The 26,079-nt window shown below is 42.4% G+C and overlaps 1 protein-coding gene across 2 annotated transcripts in view; it reads right to left on the bottom strand.

Moving 5' to 3' along the window:
- The window catches only part of bcar1 (BCAR1 scaffold protein, Cas family member), an 87,496-nt gene extending 65,386 nt beyond the window's left edge, over window positions 1-22,110 (bottom strand). The window contains exon 1 of one of the 2 annotated variants that reach the window (XM_085778256.1): window positions 21,578-22,110. In XM_085778256.1, the coding sequence (XP_085634382.1) occupies window positions 21,578-21,589 (12 nt within the window). In that variant the 5' untranslated portion in view covers window positions 21,590-22,110. The remainder of the gene's footprint in view (window positions 1-21,577) is intronic. The other variant, XM_085778254.1, reaches the window with a different exon arrangement.
- Window positions 22,111-26,079: the final 3,969 nt, after the last annotated feature.

Genomic DNA, 26,079 nt, shown 5'->3' with positions numbered 1-26,079 from the left:
CGATATAGTATTGCGAAAACGAAATATCGCAATATGTCAGTGTATCGTTATCTTCTTGCCCCCCTATAATAGTGCCCTTTCCAATAGATGCACAAAGTTTGAACTTATCTTGAGGATCAAACTACTCACCTCCAGTGTCTGCAATGAGCCACGTCTCTGACAACTATTTCTAGACTTTATGATAATAATCAATTCAGTTATGTGTACCACAATGTTTAAACAGGACAGTCCACTGTAAATGAAGAAAGCTGTAGCTTCTGTTGCAGCAGCCACAGGTTTTAGCTCAGCAGATAACTGCGTGGTTCAGACAAGCATACGTTCACCCAGTGGTTCACCTGCCACTTGAAGAGGCTACAGACCGTTGATTTGGTTGTAACTGTGAAGTAATTATTAAGAAACGTTGAGGAATCATTATGAAATAACAGTCAAACAGGCTTTTGATGATGTGGTAATTTTGTGGTAATGTCTGCAGCGTTGTTCCTTGACTAAATCAAAGAGATAAAGTAAAATTTCAGGGAATCTGCTATTAATCTCACAGTCTTCATTTTGGAAACCTGAGTCTGTGAGGACTGACTCACTGTTGGAGCCAGACTCTGCTGGTCAGTAGAGGAACTGCAGCTTTTGGTGCCGGCTCAGTTTTCCGCCAAGGATTGATGCTTGATCTACACTTTTTCATTTGGCTTTAAAATGATGAAAAACTGTGAATGTGCTTATCTGTGTGTATGTGTGTGTGTGTGTGTGTGTGTGTGTGTGTGTGTGTGTGTGTGTGTGTGTGTGTGTGTGTGTGTGTTTGTGTCTTTCCCAACATGCTGACTCAGTGTATTTTCTCTAAATCATGATTCTATCAGCACAGACACATACACCCTCTTTTTATGTCTTCCTCTCTCTCACTGTCCATTGTTATGCACATACAGGACACACACACACACACACACACACGCTAATGAATGTACCATCTGAAGCTGATGTGCTCTGCTCTTACTGGAGCAGTCAGCAGAAAATCTCTGTGTTAAAAGCTTCACTCAGCAGAAACTCTGATGTCGTCTCCACCTCCCCTCAGCTCAGTGTCCTGTAACGGGCTCAGTGAGGGTCTGCACGGTCCACACACAGTGGAGAAAACCATCTGTCACTGCAGCTGGGATTTCATGTTGCATATCAGCATATTACAACAAATATGTAAATGGTCTGTTCCACACACAAAAGAGCTCACTTTTCCACACGTCCCTAACTTTTCATACATGAAGACGAAGGGTAGGCTACCTTACATCTTGGGATTAACCAAGAGTGAACCAGGACTTCTTCAGAAACAGCCAGTACAGGACAGAGTCAGCCGGTTGATGTTTTCACTGCAGAGGCAGCAGAGTCAATGTCGACCAGCCATGAAATAGAGATCTTCATCTTCACCAATCCACATGTACACATTTAATTTATCTACCAGCTTCATGTTTGTAATGTCTGTTTAGGTTGTTGTTAGTCTTGGCTGTTGTAACCGTCCCTCTTTAACCTGGCACCTGTAGATTACATGAACTAAACTAACAAAGAAAATAGTCTCTCTCTGCTGCACACCAGGTCATCCATCTTGATTTGTCGTCTTCCTTGTTTCACAGGTACCGTTTTGTTGGCTGTATCTTAATTTTCCTCCCATGTCCTGTCTCTCTCTCAACTCTCCTGTCCATTAAAGGTGAAAAAGCCCTAAAAATATATACTTAAAAAAAAGAAACTTAACTGGATGAACCTTTTAGCCAGAGTTCATCATCACACTGATGTGTCCACTCGCTTTTCCGCTGTTTTGGTTAGGCTCCTCTCGCCCATGTGCATTTGTTTACAATGAAGCCGGCGAAAAATCAATAAATGGAGCGGTGGATAACGTTACATAACATATACAATGTTACGGCGCGTGTGTTTGTGTAGTCTTAACCGTCATGAACAAAAGATTACGGGTTACGGAGCATGTTTGTGTCGCGGTGCAGCAGAGACGAGAGCTGGGACACCGGGGCGGCGGCCAGGTACTACACTGATGTTACAAGGCTGGTTTTCAGCCATGAGATTCCAGGTGAAGACAGAGAGCCTCCGTTCTCACTGTAATAAGTCACAAGTCATGTAGTTAACCATCACAATTACTCCAGAGCTTTTTAATTAAGGTAAAAATGTATCATAGCCACAGGAGAAATCCTGCTTAGTTCCTCTTTAACAATGGAAGTCTATGTCTCTGGAAACACACGCACAATATTTGTTTGCAGACACTTTAATTGTTGGTTCAGTTCTGCACATTGATTTGTTGACAATACAAAGAATGAAGAATAACAGCAGATTTATGTGTAAACTATTACTGATAGAAATTATGGATAAAGCAGATGAGAAAAAAAATCAATAATGGAACAGTCTGGGTGAAAATGAGTTTCTGCCGCATTTTTTAATGAGTTGGTCCGACTCCCATCTCCACCCTCACTCCATGTTACTGCTCACTGTCTAATGATTGGAAGCATGCACACGCACGCACACACACCAGACAGTAAAGGTGACTACAGTTTGGGTGGTCAGTTATGTACACACACGCATGAACACACACGCATACACACATACACACACTATGGAAGCTAGGAGTTTAATCTGCCCAGCTGCCATCCTGTGAATTGGTTGTGAACTGAGAGGCCAAGCAATTTACTCCTCACAAAGGCCATTCCACACCACTGAGCTGTGTGTGCGCGTGTGCATGTGTGTGTGTGTGTGTGTGTGTGTGTGTGTGTGTGTGTGTGTGTGTGATTAAATGGAGACAGGGTGGGAGGAGAGGAGGAATAGATGGAGAATGTGTGGGATAAAGAGTGCTGCAGCAGAAAGATGTGGAGGGCTGGATGTATGATGGGGGAACGAGGAGGACCGAAGGGATGAGCAGCACAAATGAGAAAAGGATGCTGGGAATTCAGGGAGAGGAAATGAGAGGCAGGAAGTGAAGGCAGGATTTACAGGGAGGTGACGAGAGATGGGCAGATTGCTTCTGACAGAGATAAAGGTGGAGGGGACGGGGGGGACGGGGAGGGAGGCGCTGAGAGGAACGCGCTCTGAAAACTCAGAGCGACTCCAGCGGATCATTAGATGCTTTCTGAGTGTAGGCTACTATCAGCTACGACAACACCAAACACGTCCACGCCTTCGGGCAGACATCTTGATGTTTGGTGATGAGACGTGTGAGGGGTTTAAACAGGAGGCAGACACTTCTTGTCAGGGGCTCAGCTACGTTTCCTGCTCTCTGTCATTTTGCTAAAGCTGCAACTTCCAATCCTCAGCTCATTCATATTTGAGTCCAGAGCGCTGCATGGTTGTATTGAGCCCTATATTGAGTTCATGAGTGACAACTGATGAACCCCGCCCCCTCACCATGATATATAACATCTCTGTTGTAAAATAAGCGAATTCTGAGTATAAATGTGTCATTAAAACACTGTTCTATTTCTTATTGAATCGATTCCATACATACAATCTTGGGTAAACTCAATAAGAGTGTCATTAACAGTGTGCATCCTGGACAATACACACAAATGCAATGAGCCTGTATCAGTCATGAGAAAGACAGAACCTGTCTTTTCCTGTCCCTTCTGGTTGTTTTGTGTTGAGGTAACTTAAAGAGGAACTAAGCAGGATTTCTCCCGTGGCTATGTTACATTTTTACCTTCATTAAGGGGCGTTCACATTCACACCGAACGCGACAGACGCGAATACAATCGCTTCAGACACTTGTATCGCGCCGCTTGATCATTTTCGACTATTCGCGCCCATCGCGTCATTCGCGTCATTCGCGTCATTCGCGTCCATCGCGTCCATCGCGTCATGCGCGCTTGACGCTCCGCCCGTTCATTTTTGAACCAGTCCTCTCAACCCGCTCTCTTTCCACATCGATCATGGCTGATATCACCACCGTTGCTGCACTCCTACTTGCTGTACAAGTCTCAGAAACACCGGAAAACCACCCGCCGTCGTGTCTGGGTTCACTGTGTGTGTGTGTGTTTTTTTTTTTTGTTCACTCTGTGTAGAAGACAGCAGCGGTGCCCACACACAGCTAATGTTACAATTAGCTTCTCCTTCATGTTGGTCTGAGTGTAAACAACCGTACAGAGAAGTGACGTCGTCGGCTTGAACTCGTCGCTGATTGGATGTCGCGGCGTGATGCCACCTGAAAAGTTCAATATTTTCAACTTTATTTGCGTCGCTCCAGACGCGCCGCTCCGTCGCTCCAGACGCTTCAGACGCTTCATTCGCGCCGCGTCTCGCCACGCTAGACGCTCCATTCGCACCATCTCCACCGGAAGCGCCATTTACATTGATTTTCAATGTAGAGTTGCTGCTCAATTCGCGTCTATCGCGTTTGGTGTGAACGCCCCTTTAAAAAGCTCTGGAGTAATTGTGATAGTTAACTACATGACTTGTGACTTGTTACAGTGAGAACAGAGGCTCTCTGTCTTCACCTGGCGTCTCACAGCTGAAAACCAACCTTGTAACATCAGTGTAGTACCTGGACCCCGCCCCGGTGTCCCAGCTCTCATCTCTGCACACCGCAACACAGACGCACTCCATAACCCGTAATCTTTTGTTCATGACGGTTGGTAATGGTAAATTTGAATCTTTTCCTGCTTTTCCCCCAAGGTATCAGATCTCCTTTTGATTGTTACCCATTTGTGTATTTTAATAACTAGACCTCTTCACCCTGCAGGATGCCCCAGGTGTGAAACACACCCTCGGGGGTCGGTGCCAATACCTGCAGCAGACAAGAGTGTGAAAACACTGTCTGTGTATAGGATCGACCCCTGCAGCAGACAAAGGGGTGTGGAACATACCTGAGGGGGTGTTCCTCAGGTATAAATGTTTAGGTCTCCCCATTCTCTTTGCTTTTCTTTCCATCACCACTCGGGTGAGGACTGACCTTTTCTTGCAAGGAAATAAAAACTTGTCGGCCAGCAGAAGTCTCTATTTTATTATTCACCAACAGCAAACAGCTAAAGATTTCCTACACAAACACACGCGCCGTAACATCGTATATGTTATGTAACGTTATCCACCACTCCATTTATAAATGCACGTGGACGAGAGGAGCATAACCGAAACAGCGGAAAAGCGAGCCGACTTGCATAGTTCCCCTTTAAGCTAGCATGACGCAAACTGGCTGACAGCAGAGACAGACACAGATCAACCAACTAACCAGTATTGGCTCGAATATTGGCTGATATCTGTGCGAGGGATCGACCAATATGATTTTTTCAGGCCCGATACCAATACCGATTATTAGTAATCAAGGAAACTGATAACCGATATTTAGAAACGATCTGAATTTGCCGTACAAACGAAAATTTTGGTGTCAAAATTTGGTGTTGGGATTAGACTGAATAGTATATTCTTTGTTTCTTTTTTGTACACTGTGAAAATCTGAGAATCAGCCAGAGAGACCAAAAGAGACATTTAAACACAGCTGCAATGGAGCTCTCTACAGCTGAGCTGCCTGTGTTGCTGTGGTCATTTCAACAGGAGGCGGTGAAGGACAAACAGGGCTGTTGTGATTGAAATGTGTTGACTGGCTGCACCGACTCTGACTGAGCTGCCAGGACCGTCCACATGTAATATGCTTTTCTCAGGCTGTATCGACAGATTATTCGACTATTGGTTTTTTCCTGCTCCAAACTATAAGGCTGTTATAACGGCCCTTTAAAAATCAGACACAGCAGAGACAGCCAGACAGTAGTAGCACAGCTGTCTGCACGTCTGCGTGTCTGCAGCAAAAGCATAAAACACTGTCAGTCGTGTGTGTGCAGCAGCAGCAGCAGCAGCACACAGCTGCAGCAGGGTCCAACGGTCCGCCATGTGCCTCGCATTTACTCACACACACACAGTCAGCTGGGAGCTCAGAGAGTCGACACAGCTCCGTGGATCGCAGCGTCCCACAGGAGCAGCTTCTGTTTGCCAGCTGCCTCACTGGCCTCACATGTGGCAGTGAGGTTCAGGAAGCTGTTCTCATCAGAGACAACACACTAAAGCTGCAGTATCGCTTCAGTGCATCTGTGAGGACACGGCGCTCAACTTCCACTGTCACTCTTCACATGACACAGTTCTTATTATCCCACATCAGGGACAGATCCAGTCTTCAAACTGCAGCAGATGAGACATGTTTCTGGATGAGGTGTTGAGGACACACTGGTTAGCTGAATTACTCCTGGACAGCTTCTCTCACGGTGCTCGTGCCTCTGTGCAAATACTAGCGATGTTAACATGGACACAAATAATCGGAAGAAAACATAACTGCCGATCCAAATAAAACTGTGTCATGTAAACACGTCAGTTGGAGGATTTTAATCCTAACAGGCTCATTTGGAAAGAAATTTCTTTCCAATCAAGTTGGGTGGTTTATGCCTGTCGATGTTCGGTCTCAGCGGTTAATCTGATCAAAGTAGTGTCTCTGCGTCTGACCTTCATCCACTGGCTCTTTTTTCCCCCCATTAACCCTTGCTGTTATGTGCCTGTGTGCCCTTCTGTAGCTGAGTCCTTGTATAGATCGCACACTCTTAGAAATAAAAGTGCTAAGTAGAACCATATAAGGTTCTTCGGCTTGTCCTCATAAGAGAACCCTTTTTGGCTCCTGGTAGAACCTTTTATAAAGGTTCTCTGGATCAAAACAAGAGTACCCGTATGCAGGGACAAGAGCGCCGCCATTAGCTCAGCTGATCCATACCGGAAGTCACGACCGGAAGTTGCTCTTCTTCGTGTGTATCATCTATGTAGATAAAAAAAAATAACTCAGTAACTCAGATGGTCCATGATAAAATATTGTTTTCCAGCGGATATCTTAGTTACAACATGATTGACCTAACTAAATATCGTTTATCGTTTATTAAATTATTGAGTTATTAAAAAACGCTGCTAACGGCTAACGGCTAGCGCCGCTCCTGCTGAAAACAGACCAGGAGAGAGAGAGAGAGAGAAAAAAGAAATGAAATGTCTTTGGTGGGTGCTTTGGTTGGGTTTAGGCAATGAAGAAAGTTTAGTAAAAAGACCAGGTAGAGGCTAGACAGGCCAGAGAGAGAGAGAGGGTGTTCTTAGAATAACATAGAAATAATATACACGAAGAAAAGCAACTTCCGGCCGTGACTTCCGGTATGGATGAGCTGAGCTAATGGCAGCGCCCTTGTCCCTGCACACGGGTCCCTCTCGATCAAAATGGTTCTTACTGGAACCCTTAGTGTTACCAAGAACCCTTGAAAAACCCTTTCTTCAGGAAAGGGTTTTTCAGAAGCAAATGGTTCCAGGTAGGCAAGGCAAGGCAAGGCAAGGCAATTTTATTTGTATAGCCCATTTTTACAAACAGTTTGTCTCAAAGGGCTTCACATAGCATCATAACAACATCCTCAAAGTACCCTCAGGTAGAACCCCAGCCCTTCTAGAAGAACCCTTTTAGAACCCTTATTTCTAAGAGTGCAGGAGAAGTATGTGCTTGCAGCTCAATTAAAGAGAAAACCAGAAATAAATATAATGTTAATGTTAATGTTAATAATAATAATAATGTTTGCAGTACACGATATACATCCAGTGGATCATATCGTGTTCTTAACTGTTTTCAACAAATTTGACCGGCAAAACTTCACTGCACGTCAAAGTGATTGTGAACTGATTAACTGCTTGATGCATGTACACGCACATTTTAATCAGATCACTTTTTCATGTCTATGTAAACAGTGAAGTTGGAATCAGAATGATTATAATCAGATGTAGAAAAATGTCCATGTAAATGTTTACCAGTTAGTGTGTCAACATTGTGTCTGTCCTGAATCTGGATTCAGTTTTAAAATAGCGATGATGAGTGATGCTGAGTTTCATACAGCTCCAACACTCTGAGCCGATCCACCCCAGTGCTGCTGACACAGAGACGACACATTCCCACTCGCAGGTATCACAGTCTGCAGTGACAGATCCACAGCTCTCATACTGAGCAGAAATGACACTTGTTTCATGCATGTTAATCTGTAGCCAGCTGCATTTCTTAATCCAGCCCGCAGAGCTCTGATTGGTCGATTCAAGCCTTCAGCCTCCACTGATCACCATGAGGCCAGATGCAGAAAAATCTGAAACATACACTCAGTATACATCAGTGTACGATGAATCACTGTGAATGTAAAGTCCTGTTTCACTCAGAGCTTCATTTACTGAGACTGGAGACGTGTTAATGAGGCTCTAACACTGTAATTAGTAAATATTACAATGTTATGAAACCATTCACAGAACCACTCAGGATAAATAATGAGGACGTTTAACGAGGAGGAAAATTGCGCACAAACACAATTATTTCTGTTTATGAACTGTAAAATTGTGAAAATTATAATGATGATGATGATGATGATGATGAATGAAGCGCCATGAAGTTGGTTATTTTATTTTATGTGAAATTTCGTGTCTCAGTTTAATTTGTACTTTCACTTCAATGTAACTCGAACAAAAAACTCGGGAGGATATGGCAAAGTTAAGCGCGGCGAAAGCTGCAGAGGAGACGGATGAATAAAAGAGAATGGCATAAAAGGGCTCTCACACCATCCCAACAAATAATAAGTACACTGGACTTTTGCTCTCTGTCGATTGGACCATTCTGTGACTTTGTGACATGCCAAGCTACAAAATGAGACTGTTGTTCACTCATGACGGATTGGACACATGTGCAGACACACACGTAATCTGTATGTAGGCCTACATACTGTCTAGAGCTAAACTTCAGCTCTGTATACTACCTACTGCTGTAACATGTTATGTCAAAATGTCACATGTTATGTCAAAATGTCATAAGTAAAAGAATGTTATGTCAAAATGTAAAAAAGCAAAAGAAAAGAAAAGATTATGATAAAGATTTTATTCTGTGGGTAATGGGGGCGGGACTAGATAAGCTTTTGCTTCTCCCGCTTTCCCTTTCCCTTTCGGAGACACATTCTGCGTTTATGGAGATGAGGAAATGGCGTACTTGTGGGTTTTCGTGCACGCATCATTTAAACATCTGACCCAGGACCAGTTTGAATCTTCTTATTGAGGGAGACACATGACGGTGCTGACGCCGTTGGTCCAGATCTCAGTCAGGACTCACACGTCATCTGACGGTGAGACGTGAGGACGGAGGACCAGAGGAGACAGAGACGGATGATGGGATAGAAAGATGGAAATGCGTTAGGAGGGAGCGAGGCAAAAGGGAAGTAGTGAAAGGTGAGTGAAAAAGTATCTCCAGGGTAATTACATCAAGCGCTCCATCTTTCAGTCTGAGCACAGTAATATCTACCTCCTCTCATCATTAATCTCTTTCCATTCTCCTCCACCCATTTACCATTTCATTACCCCCCCGCCCCCCTCTTTCCATCTCCCTCTCCTAACCCCACCCCTCCCTCCCCCTCCCCCTGCTGCCTCCCCACAGTGAGTAAATCATCCAATCAGGCCTGAGGCAGAGCCCATCATGACAGAGGCCAGAGGGCAAACGCAGACAAACTGGGATGATGTGAGCGAGGCCGGGGAGGGAGGGAGGGGAGGAGGGAAATGGAGGGATTCAGAGATTGGAGGAGAAAAGGAGAGTGAGTTTTACAGATGAGATCAAAGCGGTGACTGATTTTCATCATCGATCGCTCCTCTGATTGGTCACTTTATCAAAATGAATAGAAGTGAAGAGTTCTCTGGTTTAGAGGCGTTTACAAGGACAAATAGGTGATGATCACATCAGGAGGTGGAGCCAGAGAATATTATCATTATTATTATTATTTATCATCATCTAATCAGTTCATACTTGACTCAAAACATGTGTTGGTGACAGTCAGTGTGTGTGTGTGTGTGTGTGTGTGTGTGTGTGCGATATGTCTAAAAACAACTAGATTCATGTTGTTGATTTTCATTCACTACCTCTGCTTCATAATCACTTGTCTCATGTCAGCATGAATGCAAACTTATTTGTAGAATTTGCCTCATTTACAAAATGATTAATTAACAGTGAGCATTTCAGAAAAGCTTCTATCAGGAGAAATTGGATTTAATTAAAAGATAATTAATCTGTCATCTAGTCATGAAGCTTTTTTTCAATTTACATTAAAAACTAAAGCCGCTGTTAAAATGTTAAAACACAATAAACCCTTTTATATGAATGTTAGTGAGGTGTGCACACAAACACACACACAAACACACACAGACACACTAAAGCTGCCCTTAATGGAGCACTCGATATCATAAACTGCCTCATTGCACAAAATCAGGGTTATTTGCCAGCAGGGTTTTGTGAGTGTTGTTGATCAATGCCAGTTCAGTTGTGACAGAGCCCAGCCAGCAGTTTCTGTAAGCTGGGCCAGGATTATGACTGCTGCTGCCATGGATACACACACAACATATCTACCTGCTGCTTTGTTCTGCTCTAAAACTCGTATTCTTATTTACAGGGGAACTGTGCCCTCTGACATGTTCATTTAGACTGTTCTGGTCATCATATCCCCTCAGCTATGCTTCTGTAGCACTATTTACACCAGGGATTAGCTGATTGGATGGTAGGCAGCCAGCATGGTGAGCACTCCCCAGAAACCAGGAGAAAAAAATTGAGACATTTACCAAGAGGAGATCAATCATTTTTCTGATTCTGATTATTCCCCATAGCAAAACAAGCAAACGGCAGCCTCACATGACACTTCTTTTATGAATTATATTTCTTTTATATGTGTTATGTGTATATACATAGGTGATTGTGTATATATAGCATATAGTATTATAGTATATACTATTGTAAATAGTATATATATATATAGTATTTTCTTTCAGAATGTTTGGAGCATCCATCTATCTATCTATCTATCTATCAATCTATCTAAATATCTTAATGGGGGCGGGACTAGATAAGCTTTAGCTTCTCCCGCTTTGCCGCTCCCACCGCACCATGTGTATTGTATTATTTGAACTAAGATCTATCTATCTATCTATCTATCTATCTATCTATCTATCTATCTATCTATCACTTCATGAGTGCAGCAGACAGCAGTACATAAAATGATCCATGTTGAGGTGGATACACACTTTGCTAGTTTCAGACCAACACAGTCGTCATGTTCCGAGCCTGCCCTGCACCCATGTTGTTTAAATAGCAAACACACTGCACCCAGCCATCTGAGCACCCATGGGTGTGTTGGTCTTAAAAGCAGGTGTGGTCAGGATCATTGTTGGAGCATTTATATCTTGAGGCAGCGGAAAGCCACTGACCTATTCTGAAGTCAGTGCTGCAGTATTTTTCACACACACACACACACACACACACACACACACACACACACACACACACACACACACACACACACACACACTGCAGTGAAGGAGACTCTGTGTCTCCTGTTGAGGATCACAGGGACCAGGCTGTAGTCTGGTTCAGTACATCTGATCCTGAACATCTCGCCCACTCGTCCATCAGTCAATAGAGCTGTGTACCAGCATACTGGTCGATACTGAACCATTTATGTCTAATGGAGGCACAGATAACACCACATTATACAGTCACTATCAAGCTCCAGCTACACTTCAAATCACAACGGGTGGACTGTTCAAAGCCCGTCTGATGGGGGATATTTGAGATTTAAAAAAAAAAAAAAAAAAAGCCAATCAGAAGAAAGGATCAGAGCCTCCTCTCTTCTGATTGGCTGACATCCACCTGTTGTTACTACAGCTCCTGAGAAAAGCCTGAGGGAAGATGTAAAACTACACCAAGATGTTTTTTTGTACTTGAAACCACAAATACTGGTGTACTACATTGTCATCACAACTGGACATGAGCGCACTCAGCTACCAGCTCACACACTACAGCCAACACCGACTTAAAGCAGAAGTAAGTGGTCCGGTCGTTTTCGCTAATGCTGCGTTCCAGGCAGGCTTTTGAAATCGTAAATTACAGCTTCAAGTCACAACTTACGACTTTGTAGCGTTTCAGGCAACCCACTCGTGTTTTTCCGACCTGTTTTACCGGTGAAAGTCACTATAACGGCCACTCGTAACTTCCGACCGGTGAACTCGTACCAGATCGAACTGGTACCACTTCACGGTCGGAAAAATACGAGTTTCCTTGAACGCACCATAACAGTCCTCGTCCCTACGTCGCCACATTCACGGCGTTCCTTGGCTGCACACACAGCCCTGCATGCCGTTCTCTCTCCTCATTGGATAAAAACTGTAGGATACGATAAATGTTTTCTCTTCGGCGCAGAGCAGAGGGACTGACAGACCCGTGTTTCAGTCCAAACACTCTATGTAAGTGATTGCTGTCAGAAGATATAACTATTTAAGACTTATATTAACACAAATATATCACTTACTTCTGCTTTAACACACACACATTTTACAAACAATCTCAAACAATGCAAAAACACAATTTAAAAATAGATTAAAACATAGTATGATAGAAAGCTATAAACAGGATTGAGTAATTGGGTGTTGATTGCAACTGTAATGCTGTTAAATTCCTATTTATTTCTTTTATTTTTTGGCTACACTTGTTAATTATTGGATAATTATCTCTTTCTATGACTCTGACTGCAACTATAATAATTATTTATTTATTTTATTTTTTGGCTTCATTTGTTAATTATTGGATACTTGTTTCTTTCTATGACTCTGAAACCATGAAGAGCTCTAATGGATTTAATGGAATATTGAATTAAAGGGTATAGGCATTTATAAGTTAGATAGCAGCTTACACCTTTTCAATCTATTTATGAACTAGTTGAAGGAATGATGGTATTATGGAAGGTTGACTGACTGTGATTGATGCTCAACTGTAAACAATTTTGTGTAAAAGAAGATCAAATAAACTACTACTACAACAGTGTGTGAAATGTGCTGATGACACCTGCACCCCTCCAACCGAGTGTCCACAGTCTACACAAGTAGTAAAGTGTGTGTAAACTACATCAGCTGCTCACTGGAACATTTACATGTGTTTGAGACATTAAAACACTGTGGGACAAGATCTGAGAATAAATAAATGCAGTTGCTAAAGAAGAGACTGAAGCGCATGTTTGACTTGATGATCAAAGCTTAAGTTAAACTGGTCACCTGACTTTACCTCAGCACACAGACACACACGCACACACAAAGGCATCGCACAAAAACCAAGAATTTAAATTTATAGTTTGTCTGTGGCCAAAAATAAAGCTACAGTAATTGAATTTGAAATAAGACGTGTTGGTGACAGCTGTCATGTGAGCCAATTAAAAAAATAAGGAAAAGACACGCTGTCAATCAATCAGTCGCAGGATGTTGACAGACACAACGCTGTCATTAAGACTGAGCGCTGTCCTCTCCTGTCCACAGAGAACTTATTGTTTACAGCCGGTCAGTCTAACTGATCACGTTACGGTTTAATACGGTGTTATTATTACTGGGGAGACATATAGGGTAAACATTTTAAATAACAGATATCACCATGAAACTTCCCAAGTTCATCACTCACATTAAGACAAATATTTTTTGTATTACAAGTTTTGTCAAATTTATAGGCAATATCTAATTAAATATGCGCTAATTTGCATACATTTCCAGAACAGAAATCTGAACAATGGATAAAGCTACTTTCAAAATTCTTTCAAAATTTTGTTGACACATTAGAGTCAGAAGTTTTTACAGAGGGGATTTTGGATATCTCTTTTTATCACTCTGCCATGTTTTTAGGAATAAAATGTTGTATAAATCAGGCTGTGAATGATATATCAACTCTGTAAAAACCTTCAGAATATAGACAGAAATCAAATTGGAAGGTTTGATCTCTGTAGGTGCTGCTGAAGTGGAGATTTCTAGCTCAGAATCTGAGGAAAAACTCATTTTGAGAAAACGGCCTCTAAAGACTTGTACTGTAAAATTCCATAGATTGTTAGCTAATGTAAATCATACTTTTACGATTGGTTGTGGATACGGAGGAAATGACCATTTTTGGAGCCGACATCATTGTTCAGGAAAGAGCATAGACTGTAAAAAGAATGGACGTAGCACCCGTGACGTCACCCATTGGTTTGGAGGAGTCTGTTTTGTGCCGCTACTACGGGGGTTTGAGCCGCGCCATGTTGGATTCTACTTGCCATATTTGGAGCGGTGCGGCCGTTGGCCGGCCGAGAGCCCGCCCACTGGCCTCGAAGGAGCGGTCTCCGGACCTGTCACTCAACGGTTCTGCGCCCTAATTGGCCAGAACTTTAAACCTAATAATAGTAAAACGGTAGAGTTTTAAAAAAATTCACCCCCCTCAGAGTGTGTGCGGGGGTAGAAACTATCGGTTGAGACCAAAAAATTAAAATGTACCAGGCTGTAAATATGTTTTTTTAAGCTGTAAAATCGGCTATTTTAACATGAGGCTCAATTGGAGTTTCTCCCTTCTGGAGCCAGCCCCCAGCGACAGCCGAGGGGATTGCAGTTTTTTGAACGCGGAAGTGAGCTTCACTCCTCAGACCGACAACTGCCCCCTTGGGAAAGAGAGAGCTTTACAATGATACCTGACATGATATGGCTCAGACAACAGACACAGCACAGTGTGTCAGTAGCTGTTAACTTTTGGTGAATTTAGGAGAAATCTACTGGCGTAAGAGACAAAATGAAGTAAAACAACCACCTTAATGTGGATTTTCTACCATTTCTTTTGACTTTTCTGAAAGAATAGGCTACATGCTAAGAAAGAAAAATAGCCCAAAATCTCAAAATTGATCAGTGCATTAAAAACAGTGTTTTTGCCTGTAGTGTCAAAAAAATACAAAATAAAAGCCAGGGTAATATAAATTTTAAATAGATTTTATCCTAATAGCAATAAAAGTATGAAAATAACTGCAAATGTTAATATTTACTTTTTTCCCTCTAATGTTTACGGCCGTCAGCCATGTGTTGGTATGAGCTGATTAAACATCATCTCTGATTCTGCTCTAACGCAGCCTGATGACGTCTCACCTGTTCTAATATCACAACACACACACACACACACACACCGATGTGTGACTGTCACACTCAGCAGACCCTCCTGTTGCCCCTAGCAACTCCCTGCCGAGAACACGGAGAGCTGGGGGAAATTGAGATGCAAGGTGTGTGTGTGTGTGTGTGTGTGTGTGTGTGTGTGTGTGTGTAGGGCTGGAGGAAGGGCTTCTATATCTAAGCAGTGATGATTAATACAGAAATGAGGAGCTTTAGTATTGTGCGTACCCACACACATATACACATGCACACACACGCACAACCACAAACACACAGGACTAGTGCTGCAATGACCAAGCAGTCCCTGTACACAGCCTTGGGAAACCCCACCTATCTTACTAACAGGGTGGTGTGAGTGTGTGTGTGAGTGAGGAGGCTGGAAGAGACATTAGTAAGGACAAAAGACACACACACACACACACACACATCATGTATGTATGACTGTAAGATCACATCTGTCTTCATGAAATTTTAAAAAGAGGAATTATGAATTCATGTGTCCACTTAGAGACACAAACAAACAGATGGAGGAGACAGACAGGTAACACACACTCAGCTCTGTCATCTACCAGACAACACTGGACACATGATAAAACAATCCACACCATTCAGTATGTTGGCTGTGAATAAATAAAAATAATAAATACATTTTATTTATAACACACTTTACATTTAAGCAATCTCAAAGTGCTACAGTGAAAACTTAGAGACACGAGACTTAAAGAGTTAAAAAGGCAATGAAAAGTGTACTAACATTTAGCAGAAAGCTTTCTTAAATAAATATGTGATGCTCCACAGTACTGGTCTGAGGTCCACTTCTGGTTTTAAGGTTTTGATGGAAACTGGTTTTATATTAGCATATTAGCCTAGATGATATGGTGCAATGCTCTAAAGCATGTGTGATCTACAGTATTTTGGTCTAATTTCTTTCCTTTGTAGATCCTGAATGCATGTTTTGTATAGTCTTCAGTTAGTTGTGGAAGTTCACTAATGTTATACAGTATATATTCAATATTATAATTTATTATTTCACTTGATCTCGTCTTTTTATTCTTGTAGTTTCAGGTTATATCACTATAGATCTATTTTTAAAATCAATTTTTAGATGATATATTAAGTTAGTTGATAGTGTTAGCCTGTATCTGCAGGTAACATGGGCCTCACCCTAACCCAGCAGCACATGGCTCTCTTCCAGTCAGAGTGATACATTTCAGCTCATGTCATCCTACAGTTGCTTATGACAGTGTGTTTTCCACAAGTTTAATGATTCTATATAAAATACAGATGACAAGATGGTTTGTGTACATGCAGGTGAATGAATGTGGCTGTAACACACTGTGTCATACTGAGCAGGCTGACGTCTTCAAATTCTATATATATCTGAATCTGACCCATTCCTGCTCTCTGCTGCTGCGACACAGTGTGTGTGTGCGTGTGTAAGTGAGCAGGTGGGATTGATCACGGAAACAGTTGCTGTGGAAACTAGGAAGTCACCGGCTGATATCGCAGGTACCATGTCACGGATGATGTCAAAGACAATATGACCTGTGCAGTAAATGAGGACATTTGGAACAAAGACACAGCAATGTACTTCCTTTGCCCAGTTCAAACAGCAAATACACAGAGCACACACACACACACACACACACACACACACACACACACACAGTGATCCCAATACCACTCAGGTAGGTAAACAATTTGTATTACTTATCCGTAACCAAGGCAACACGCTGCTGAGCCAACACTATCACCGCCGTGAAGTCCTGTTTGCGAGTCCGACGTTCACAGACATGAATCTGGAACAGCTCTAAATTTACACTCATAAAAATAAATTGTCTGGATCCCAGAACATTCAAATGAAAACAGAGTGGACCTGCAACGGCTGCTCACACGCTGCTTCAGTCAGAATATTCAGCAGCAGCCGCTTTGATAATCAATGCCCTGCAGCATTTACACCACAGTGAATATGATGTGTTATTATGACGGACTGTAGACTTTAGGTTGTTAGTATTTGAGCTCAGTTTTAGCTGCATTTAATGTAGGACTAGGGTTGCAAAGGGGCGTACAATTTCCAGAAACTTTCCATGGGAAGTTAAACTGGGGAATTTCGGAAATATTCCAAATTGGAAACTTTCCATGGGAATTATGGGAATTTATGGGAATTAACTGGAAATTGGGGATAATTTACACAAACTGTATCATGTGAATATTTTGTTTTGTCATAAGCAGATATCCATGCAAAATAATATAATTAAAACATGACATTTCAACAGATTTATTGAGAGTAGAACTTTATGTAAGGGATAATGTATAGTTGGTTGGTTGTTATGGAGAAATAAATCCTGACAGGTTGTTTCATACTACCTGAAGGGGTTTATTTCTCCATAACAACCGACCAACTATACATTATCTCGCTTATTACACGGTTTACAAGTAAAATAATTAATTTGAAACATAATGTTGATCAAAATACGACGTTCATCGACTTTTAATTGCATCATTTAGCAAATCTGCAAGACTGGTCACGTCCACTGTTTTGCTGAGCCTCCTCCCGGTCGTTCATTTGAAGCCTTTGATAATCAATCAGTGGATCGATGGACTGGAAGACAATATTGATATGTTGCAATATTTTGTGATATGATTCTGTATCGATTCTTTATCAATAGTCGGTGGTGGCGACGGTGGTTTTGTGTTGCATTTAAGCCGGCTCTGACAGCTTTGTCCAGCCTGCACAAAGAATAGTCTTTATTCATTTCTTAATTGTATCAGATCCTTCCTGAGGCTCTTTTGGATTTTATTTTACTGAATGGGTCAGAGTGTTCACATTCACAGTCACAGTCAGACACAGATTGTATTATTATTATGTAAGAGCATCATGCATAATGTGCCTTTTTGATCTTTCAACACATAAACTGTAATAACGTGTTATGTTTTTGTGCCTGAAATATTGTATTTTGTTGTTGTGATTCTTATTAATTTGAGGATGCCCTTTAACATCTGGCAGAGGGACTACCGATGACAATTAGCCTCTCAGCTAACTCGGGTACATTTACATTTTGTTAAGATGTTTAATTAATGTGCACTGTCCCTTTTCAAATAAACAAATAAATTAAAATAAACTGTATTTATATAATTTGTGACTATAACACTGTGTATTCTTTATACTATGAGTTTTTCTAAAAAAAAAAAAAAGAAGCCATATTAGCTATCTCATAGTATCCCAGCCTATATACTGTCACCCCTCATTGGGGTATATACGAGCAGATTTTTTTGCCAATACACTATAGTGTAACAGGAACACACAGCCTGCCTTGTGTGTACATGGCTGACTTCGCTGTAGCACATGTGCGTGTTCACACCGGCTGCGCCTCTGCCTTGCTGAAGGCTGAATCTGTAGATCATGTGATGCAGCTGCAAGGTGTCCTGCAGCCAGGTGCTGCTGGTCTGACAGTCTTCACACAGAGAACAATGATTATAATAGCTGATATTTATCACAGCTGATGCTGCTGTAAATTGTGCAGTGCGAATCATATGGTTCATTAGTCAATTGGTTAAAAAAAAATGTTACACGTTATCGCACTAATGCAGCAGCTGGCACAGGTTAATAAGAACCAGTCACAGTGACAGATGTCAGTTCAGACCGTTTACATCAAACCAAACTGGTTGACCCAGCTCAGAGCAGCGTGGTGGTCCAATAATCCATCCAATAATGCCACAGAGCCCATGGCACATCCTAGCTACAAAACATTAAGCTTTGCAGCCATTAGAGGCTTTGTGTTTAATATCAGAACAGGAACTAATCAGTAAATAATATTCCTACTGGCTCTGAGGGTTTAACGTTATGTTATATGATGTTTTTCAATGTTTTAACTTGAAAAGTAAGTCCCACGAGGTTCTTCGCTTTTTAAAACCCCCTGGAAACTCTTCTGTTGTGTTTTATTTGTAGCGTGTTTGTTTATTTGCATAATGTTTTCTTGAGATGCGATGATTCCAGCTCTCAGGATCACCGTGGGAATTAGATCTAAAAAGTTTGAAGAGTGGGACATCTTCAGGGTAAAGACCAATCAGCAACTTCATTCCTCTGTCTCTCTGTCAGAGGATGGGAACTGACTGAAGAGGAATCCACTGCCACACATACACACATACAACAGGCATATAATACACTTTGAGTGCATGACTTTCATGGTCACGGTTGCTGCCCTTGCCTCAGTGTGTGAGGGTGAACAGTCTCTGCACCTCAGGAGGTGGAAACACCTTTTCACACCGCAACTAATGCACATTACCAGAGATGACAGGCGTACACAGGAGCCACATGTGTAAGTCCTCAGCAGCAGCAGCAGCAGCAGCAGCACGGCTCTCTAACAGCTGTCTCTGAGACACAGGACTGTGTGATGTGACCGTTCACCTCGTCAGAGACAGAACTGCTCTCACACAGGCTGGCCGTCTTTTGCACAACTGATCTGCTGCTGTACTCCACACTAAGCCCCTTCTCGAAAATGAATGGAAAAAAAGAAAAACTCCTGGTTCCTGGCACAAGGTTTTACTTTTCACTACACACATACCCAGAACAGAGACAAGCCAACTGAACGGCACAGTTTTGTTTTTTTTCGGGAATCATTCCATCCACAATTACAATACAACAGCCGTGTTAATCATTAACAGTTAAGCACTGTACACCCCTTCACGATTAAAGAACAGATGGCTCCACCTGAATGCTGTGTATGTTTCATGTGAAGATTCACTTGTCTTGTGAAAATATTCAAAAACCGATACAAAAGGTAGCCTAACTGTTTATCATAACTTCCTCTGTTTTTCCTACAAACCCGGGAAAAACATTTCTTTTTAGATTTTTTAAAGGTATAATGTGAAAGAAATAGGAACTCCCCCCATCTAGCGGTGCGGTTGCATATCAGAACGTATTCTTGATGTTGCATTCACGTGAAAACGGGCAGACGTCAGACAGAAAACAGACGCTGCATGTCACAGGATAAACAAGCGTCTATGTAAACAAGTGGTCCGCCAGCACGAGGCAAAACAATACAGGCGTGACAATATGTTGTCATGGTGATGTCGTATTGTCTACCTAACCCACGTTTTACAGTCTTTCTCTCGTGGAGTAAAATGACATCCGGTTGGTTTGCCGACAGCCGTCTGCCTGACTGCACCTGAATGCAACACCAGTGCCTCCGTCCTTCCTCACACTACACAGTGGTGACAGTTTTCACAGGCCGAGCCGACAGCTCCGCTGAGTTTCTATGGTTACCTACGGTCACGCTGCCACTCAATGTAAAAAATGGCGATGCAACATGGCCGCCTCGGTTCAGTGCGTCGCCCACTAACGACTTGTAACAACTCATTCTAAGGTACGAGAAAGCTTTCATTTGTATGCGGGTGTGATTCCACTTCAGTGAAATACGTATTTATGAAAGACATATTTGATTTTTGCTAATAAAAAGCTAAATAAGTTACATACTGGGGCTTTAAATACTGACAGAACCTTTTAAGAGAGCTTTAAAAGTCTGCAGCACTAAAAAGTGCAGACTCCCGTGAAATACCAATGGAAAAACTGTAGTGTTGGCAATGAACCAGGACATGATAAAGCAGAGTGTGTGAAGCCATGGCCACTGACAGCTCAGACTAAACTGGACATGTGACGATCTGAATCTGGCAGTTCAATTCAATTCAATACTATGGACTTCTGATGGTTGTAGTCATAAAACAAATAGAAGCCTTTTTTCCATTTGTGGCAGAGCTGAGTGCACAGGCTGGCAAGGCTGACACACACACACACACACACACACACACACACTTGAATTGAGCCTCAAGGCACGGTTGGTGAAACAGATCGTCAGGAATGTGATAAAGAACAACACAACAAGCTCCATCAAGACGATTTCCATCAGCAGCAGCCAAGCAGCACAGATATTGATTCATCCCCACAACAAACACCAGCAGCAACATCAGCTGTCTGAGTGTGTTGACAGGCCGGCCCGCCCAGAATAGCCTTGGTGGCAACACACACACACACACACACAGACCCCAAAATGTGGCCTCAAAGAGCAGAGCACAACTGCAAACACATTAGTGTGTCTTCACTAATGAGCAGATCTGGTGTTACACACTGGACCATTTCACCCAAATCCTCCAGTAAATTCTACTTATTCAGGACAAATCACAGCACGATTAGTGCTAAATATAACAGTAGAGGTGTCTCTCTGTGCCAGTGACACACACACACACACACACACACACACACACACAGACACACACACACAGCTCACAGCTCTGTGAAAGTTGACATTTTAATAATGGAAGTGCTGCTCTAGGTGTCGGACTGGGTGTGTACTGGATTAGGATCAGCGTGTGGAGTCCTGCTCTGGCATGTAAAGGAATTACATAGCCTAGGAGAGAATCAGACAGACAGACAGACACACAGAGAGAGAGAGAGACAGAGGGACAGGGAGAGACAGTGGGATAGAGGGACAGACAGATGGATAGAGAGAGAGAGACGATAGAGGGATAGAGGGAGAGACAGGCTGGGACAGAGGGACAGACAGGCTGTGCCAGTATGTCCTGAGCCTGGGGGCAGGCAAAAACAGCTACTTACAGGGACAGACATCTTTGCTGGTGCTGTCTCTCTCCTTGTCTCCTGGCTATAACACTGTGGTCTTCTTCTTCCTCTCCTTCTTTTTCTCCTTCCTCTCTTCTGTTTCCCAGACGCTACTTTCCCAACAGGACGAGGGTTTTTTGTCTTCACGGCTCCTCCGGTGTCAGTCCTCCATCGTCCATAGTTTCCACGCCGCGGTGAAGGTCCAGCTGTTGGCGGTGGTAGTGGATGTGTGTGCGGCAGAGGCTGCGGGCTTTACGGCAGCAGCAGCAGCAGCAGCGGTGCGGCCGCTCGGTGTCCAGCAGTCTCTGTCTCTGTCTCTGTCTCTCCTTCCCTTCGTCCTCCGCCGCTGCTCGTCGCCTTCACGTCCTCCTTCCTTCCCGCTCGGCTGATAGATGTAGGCTAGAAATAACGCGGGTATAATAACGGAGCAGCGATGACACGGCAGGTCGAGCGGCTTCCACCGTCAGTGGTCCAGGTCTGTGTCTGTGTCGTCAGTGAGTGAACGTGAACGTGAGGACAGCTCCACCTTTCCTCCGGCAGGGACGAGCCAGTCCAGCCTTAAAGGAGCCGCCTCGTTACAAACCCAACCACTCCAATGATTAGGCTACCAGTAGCCTACCTATTAAACTATCCCCAATACTCCCAATTCATTCCCAAACCAACACACAAGACATTTACAGTAGGGTACCACACCCTCATTGGTTGCTTTTTGTCTCCAAGTCAATCTTTGGTATGACACCTGACCAGGGCCGTTGCTAGGAATTCTGGGCCCCCTGAAAGAATAGAAGTGGGCCCCTACCCCCTGACCTTTCCACTTTTTTTTCTTAGACTACGTAGCCCATGTATTATCATTTTTTATTTAGCCTACTTTGTTTTGATGCTAATTACTATGAGTATTAGTCAGGGTCTTATAAATTAGTCATACAAAGATTAGACTACTGGGGGTTTTTGTGGGCCCTACTGGGCGCTAGGCCCCTAGAATTATCACCTTTCTCCCCTATTCACCTTATTCTCCGGGGCAACCATGGAGTCAATGGAACGCTGTGAGATTGTGTTGGAACTTCCGGCGACGACCGGAAGTCGTATAGTACATTAGCGGTAGCTTGATTATTTGAGTCCGTTCTCAGATGTTTCTTGTTGGCAAATCCGGGTTTTTTTTCCCGTTGTCGATTGCAAAAAATGACGAGCATTATAAAGAGGAAGCTACAATCACTGGAAGAAAACGTGTGAGTTTTTATAGCAGTTGAGCATCGACCTCATCTTCTGTCCCAGTGTGTGTGGAGCTCTGTACGACCTGCACCCACCTCCATCTACTCTAGAGTCTGGTTAAAAATAATTAAATAAATCCCCGTGTCCCCGCTGATTTCAGCCAAGGTGAGCAGCTTGTTTGGAGAGTAGGAGCGAATTAAAAAAAAAAAAAAAAAAAACGCTATCACAGCCCGAAGCAACACTGTTAATGCACATAAGAGGCTGCTTTTAATTTCTGACAGCTGGACATTGCGCTACTTTTAATTATGAAGCTTTATCCATTTAAACAAAATAAACTAGAGGAACAACTTTCATGTTTAAATTGTGTTTTATAGCCTACTTTTATATATTTTACTGATCGCAATTCAGGCTGGGTGTGCGTATGAAAATATGCTACAGTGTTTCTCTTTTCTTTTCTCTTTTTTGGAGGGGGCGGGGGGTAGTTTAGGTGACAAAGACATTTTTAACTGTGAAAATAGAGATGTATTCAATATTTGCATTTGGGCAATACTGCTGTAGGCGAAACAAGTTTATTCATGGCCACATTTAAGTTACAGTAGTTGAGGGAGGGTTTTATTTCTAAACCCCTCCGTTTATTTCTTTTACACATTAGCGAGCAGGTTCACAGCGTGAACAGCGTGTCCCGACCTGACCAGGCTCTGGACACGGAGCAGAGACCCAGGTCCGATAGTGCAAGGCTCTCTCTGAAGCAGAGGATGAGGCCAGCTTCCCGTCAGTCTTCACAGACAGTCCAGAGTTGAACGAGTTTCTGATCATATAGTTGTCAGTTTGCTCCAGGTGACAGTCGACCCTCACAACAAACCCCCCCCCCTCCCTCTCTCAGTAAATAGTTCCGACGTCCATGCTGCAGCTTATATCCAAGTAATATAATAGCCTATATATAAATGAGCTCCTGACGCTCAGCTCAACAGTTGGTAAATAGCAGCGGATCAGCGCGATCTCTCCCTCCATACTGGTTCTGCCAGCTCCACTTGGATTTCAAAGTAAAAGTCACGCTGTAAATGAGTTAAATTGTGAAACAGCGGCGCTTTTATAGCCGATTTTAGGATTAAACTCTGAATATATGAGCTAAACATCTGTTACCATAAGTTTCCATGGCGATCTAGCTGGGTTGAAAGAGAGAGTACAGGAAAGCCTGGCTTTAGACTCAATAAAAAATATATAATTATAAAATATAACCCACTAAACTCGCTTCGAAGTACACCCCTCAAGTGTTGTCCATGTTGATTTGATTGTCTGTATTGTAATTGTCCCGCAATATACTGCAAATTCAGTCGATTGTTTACATCAGTTTTTACTTCCGCATTTGACCGGAAGTCGTAACACAATCGCGGCCAAACCGGAAGTGGCAAAGTGGGCGGGGCTACATAAGGTGAATACAACGGCCCTGCACCTGACCTGCCTATGTATACTCAATCATGTCTTCTTCACCTCGCCCATAGAACTTATCACACTTGATCAAGTAATTAGGGGAGACCGGGAATGGTTGTAACAGCATCACTTTCACCAATAAGGGATAACATAGAATTATGTGATCAATATCCCTCCCTCGCATGTGAATTTGCATGGCTGTGTGAAGTGTGTAGGTTTTACAGCCCATCTTTTTTTTCTTTTTTTTATGCACACTGCATAATTATGCTATTATGCTTCTCCCTTGACATGTGAATTTTGTTTGTTGCATTGTATTGTTGTTGATATGTTTATGTGTAGGCTTGTTTATTTTTGCTGGAGCCTCTTCATGTTTGTATAAATGAGAATTTGTTCTTAAACATTATCCCTGGATAAGGTTAGATAAAAAAACAAAAAAAACTACAATTTAACAAGTGTCAAGCCATTTTCTACCAGTCATAAACATTTTTTTGTAACATGAACAAGATTGGCTACTAGTAGGCTATGTACCACGGTCTACTAGTGTCCTGTTTTGTGTTTGCAGCCAGATCTTGGTGTTCAAATATACATCCCAGTCAGTGCATGCAAAGATGCAAACTGATACTAATATAAATAAATTCAATAAATCAGTGTTTACCATCATGCTCCAATACTGCAATAGTAGGCTATAGATGATATTTATAGTATCCCCTGGATAATGATGATGAGGTTCTGGGGTAGGCCTAAGTGATACAAAGTGGAAACCATATAGAGTGTTAGAAGGTTAGCTGTGACTTATCTTGAGAGGGTTTATCAAGCTTTTTGAAAAGACCAAGAATTTGTCATTTGCATCCAGTTCTTGCCTGGGCCCATGTTCTACTTCAAGTCACACAATCAGTCCTGATAGTGAGATAATATGGGAAGGTTTATACATTTCCAAAAATGCTGCAGCTTATTAAAAAGCTTTAACTTGACCATGTGCTCCAGCTACCTTCCTCTAAAAAATGTTGTTGACAGTTTGAAGAGCTCATGTGACCTTGATATTTTTTAGACAGGCCCAAAAAACTAGGTTTAAAAGCCACAAATCTACCCTTTAAAATGCTCCTAAATGTAAACTCTCATAAAAGATGAGAACAGGTCTGAAAAATTAGCTTAAAGTATGATATGCACAAGCACCTGGAGGCCTTATTGTAGGGGATGATAAACTTAAAGTGCTGATAACTGTCACAAAACTACCACTTAGGATGGGTTACCATACTAAATTATCATCTATGGACATATACCTTTTCAAAAAAAAGTCACTAGATTTTGCCACAGTGAGTGAAAAGTCCAGTTTTGGTCTTTGGCCCATACACACTTATATGTCAACTGCTCCTGGTCCCAAACATGCAGACTTCACAGGACAAGGATAAACTAAGCATCATGCTGGTAGAAACATCATGGTGGCTGGTATTTGTCTAGGAAACCTTTCAGGGTTATCCATTTACTTCATTCTGTCTCCTTGATTTGCTGACTATCTCATTGTATTGAACACAATACATAGCAATGGGGGTTTGTCATTCACCACTGTAGCCAAAATTCATACACAACAGTCCTCAGCTGAAGCAGACACTCGTGCATCTCTCCTGACAGCTGGTATAAGTCTGTGTATAAGTTTGTGATCCATGTTTTAACGTGTTGGACAGAACAACATTTTTGTTTATTATTCTCTGTCCACATTAGCCTTACACACTCTTTACTGTGAACTGAAATTTGAAAGTCAAGATTTTGAAGCAGCTGACAGCATAGTCCAGTTCATATATTAGTATTATTGTCATTGAAAAATTGTTTAATATAAAACCTACTGTGATTAAATTGTGTTT

This window comes from Trachurus japonicus, chromosome 6, assembly GCF_045865225.1.
Source record: "Trachurus japonicus isolate A0001 chromosome 6, Traja_1.0".
Classification (NCBI taxonomy): Eukaryota; Metazoa; Chordata; class Actinopteri; order Carangiformes; family Carangidae; genus Trachurus; species Trachurus japonicus.
Note: the sequence above shows the minus strand (reverse complement) of the source record. Positions and strands in the feature narration are given on the sequence as shown.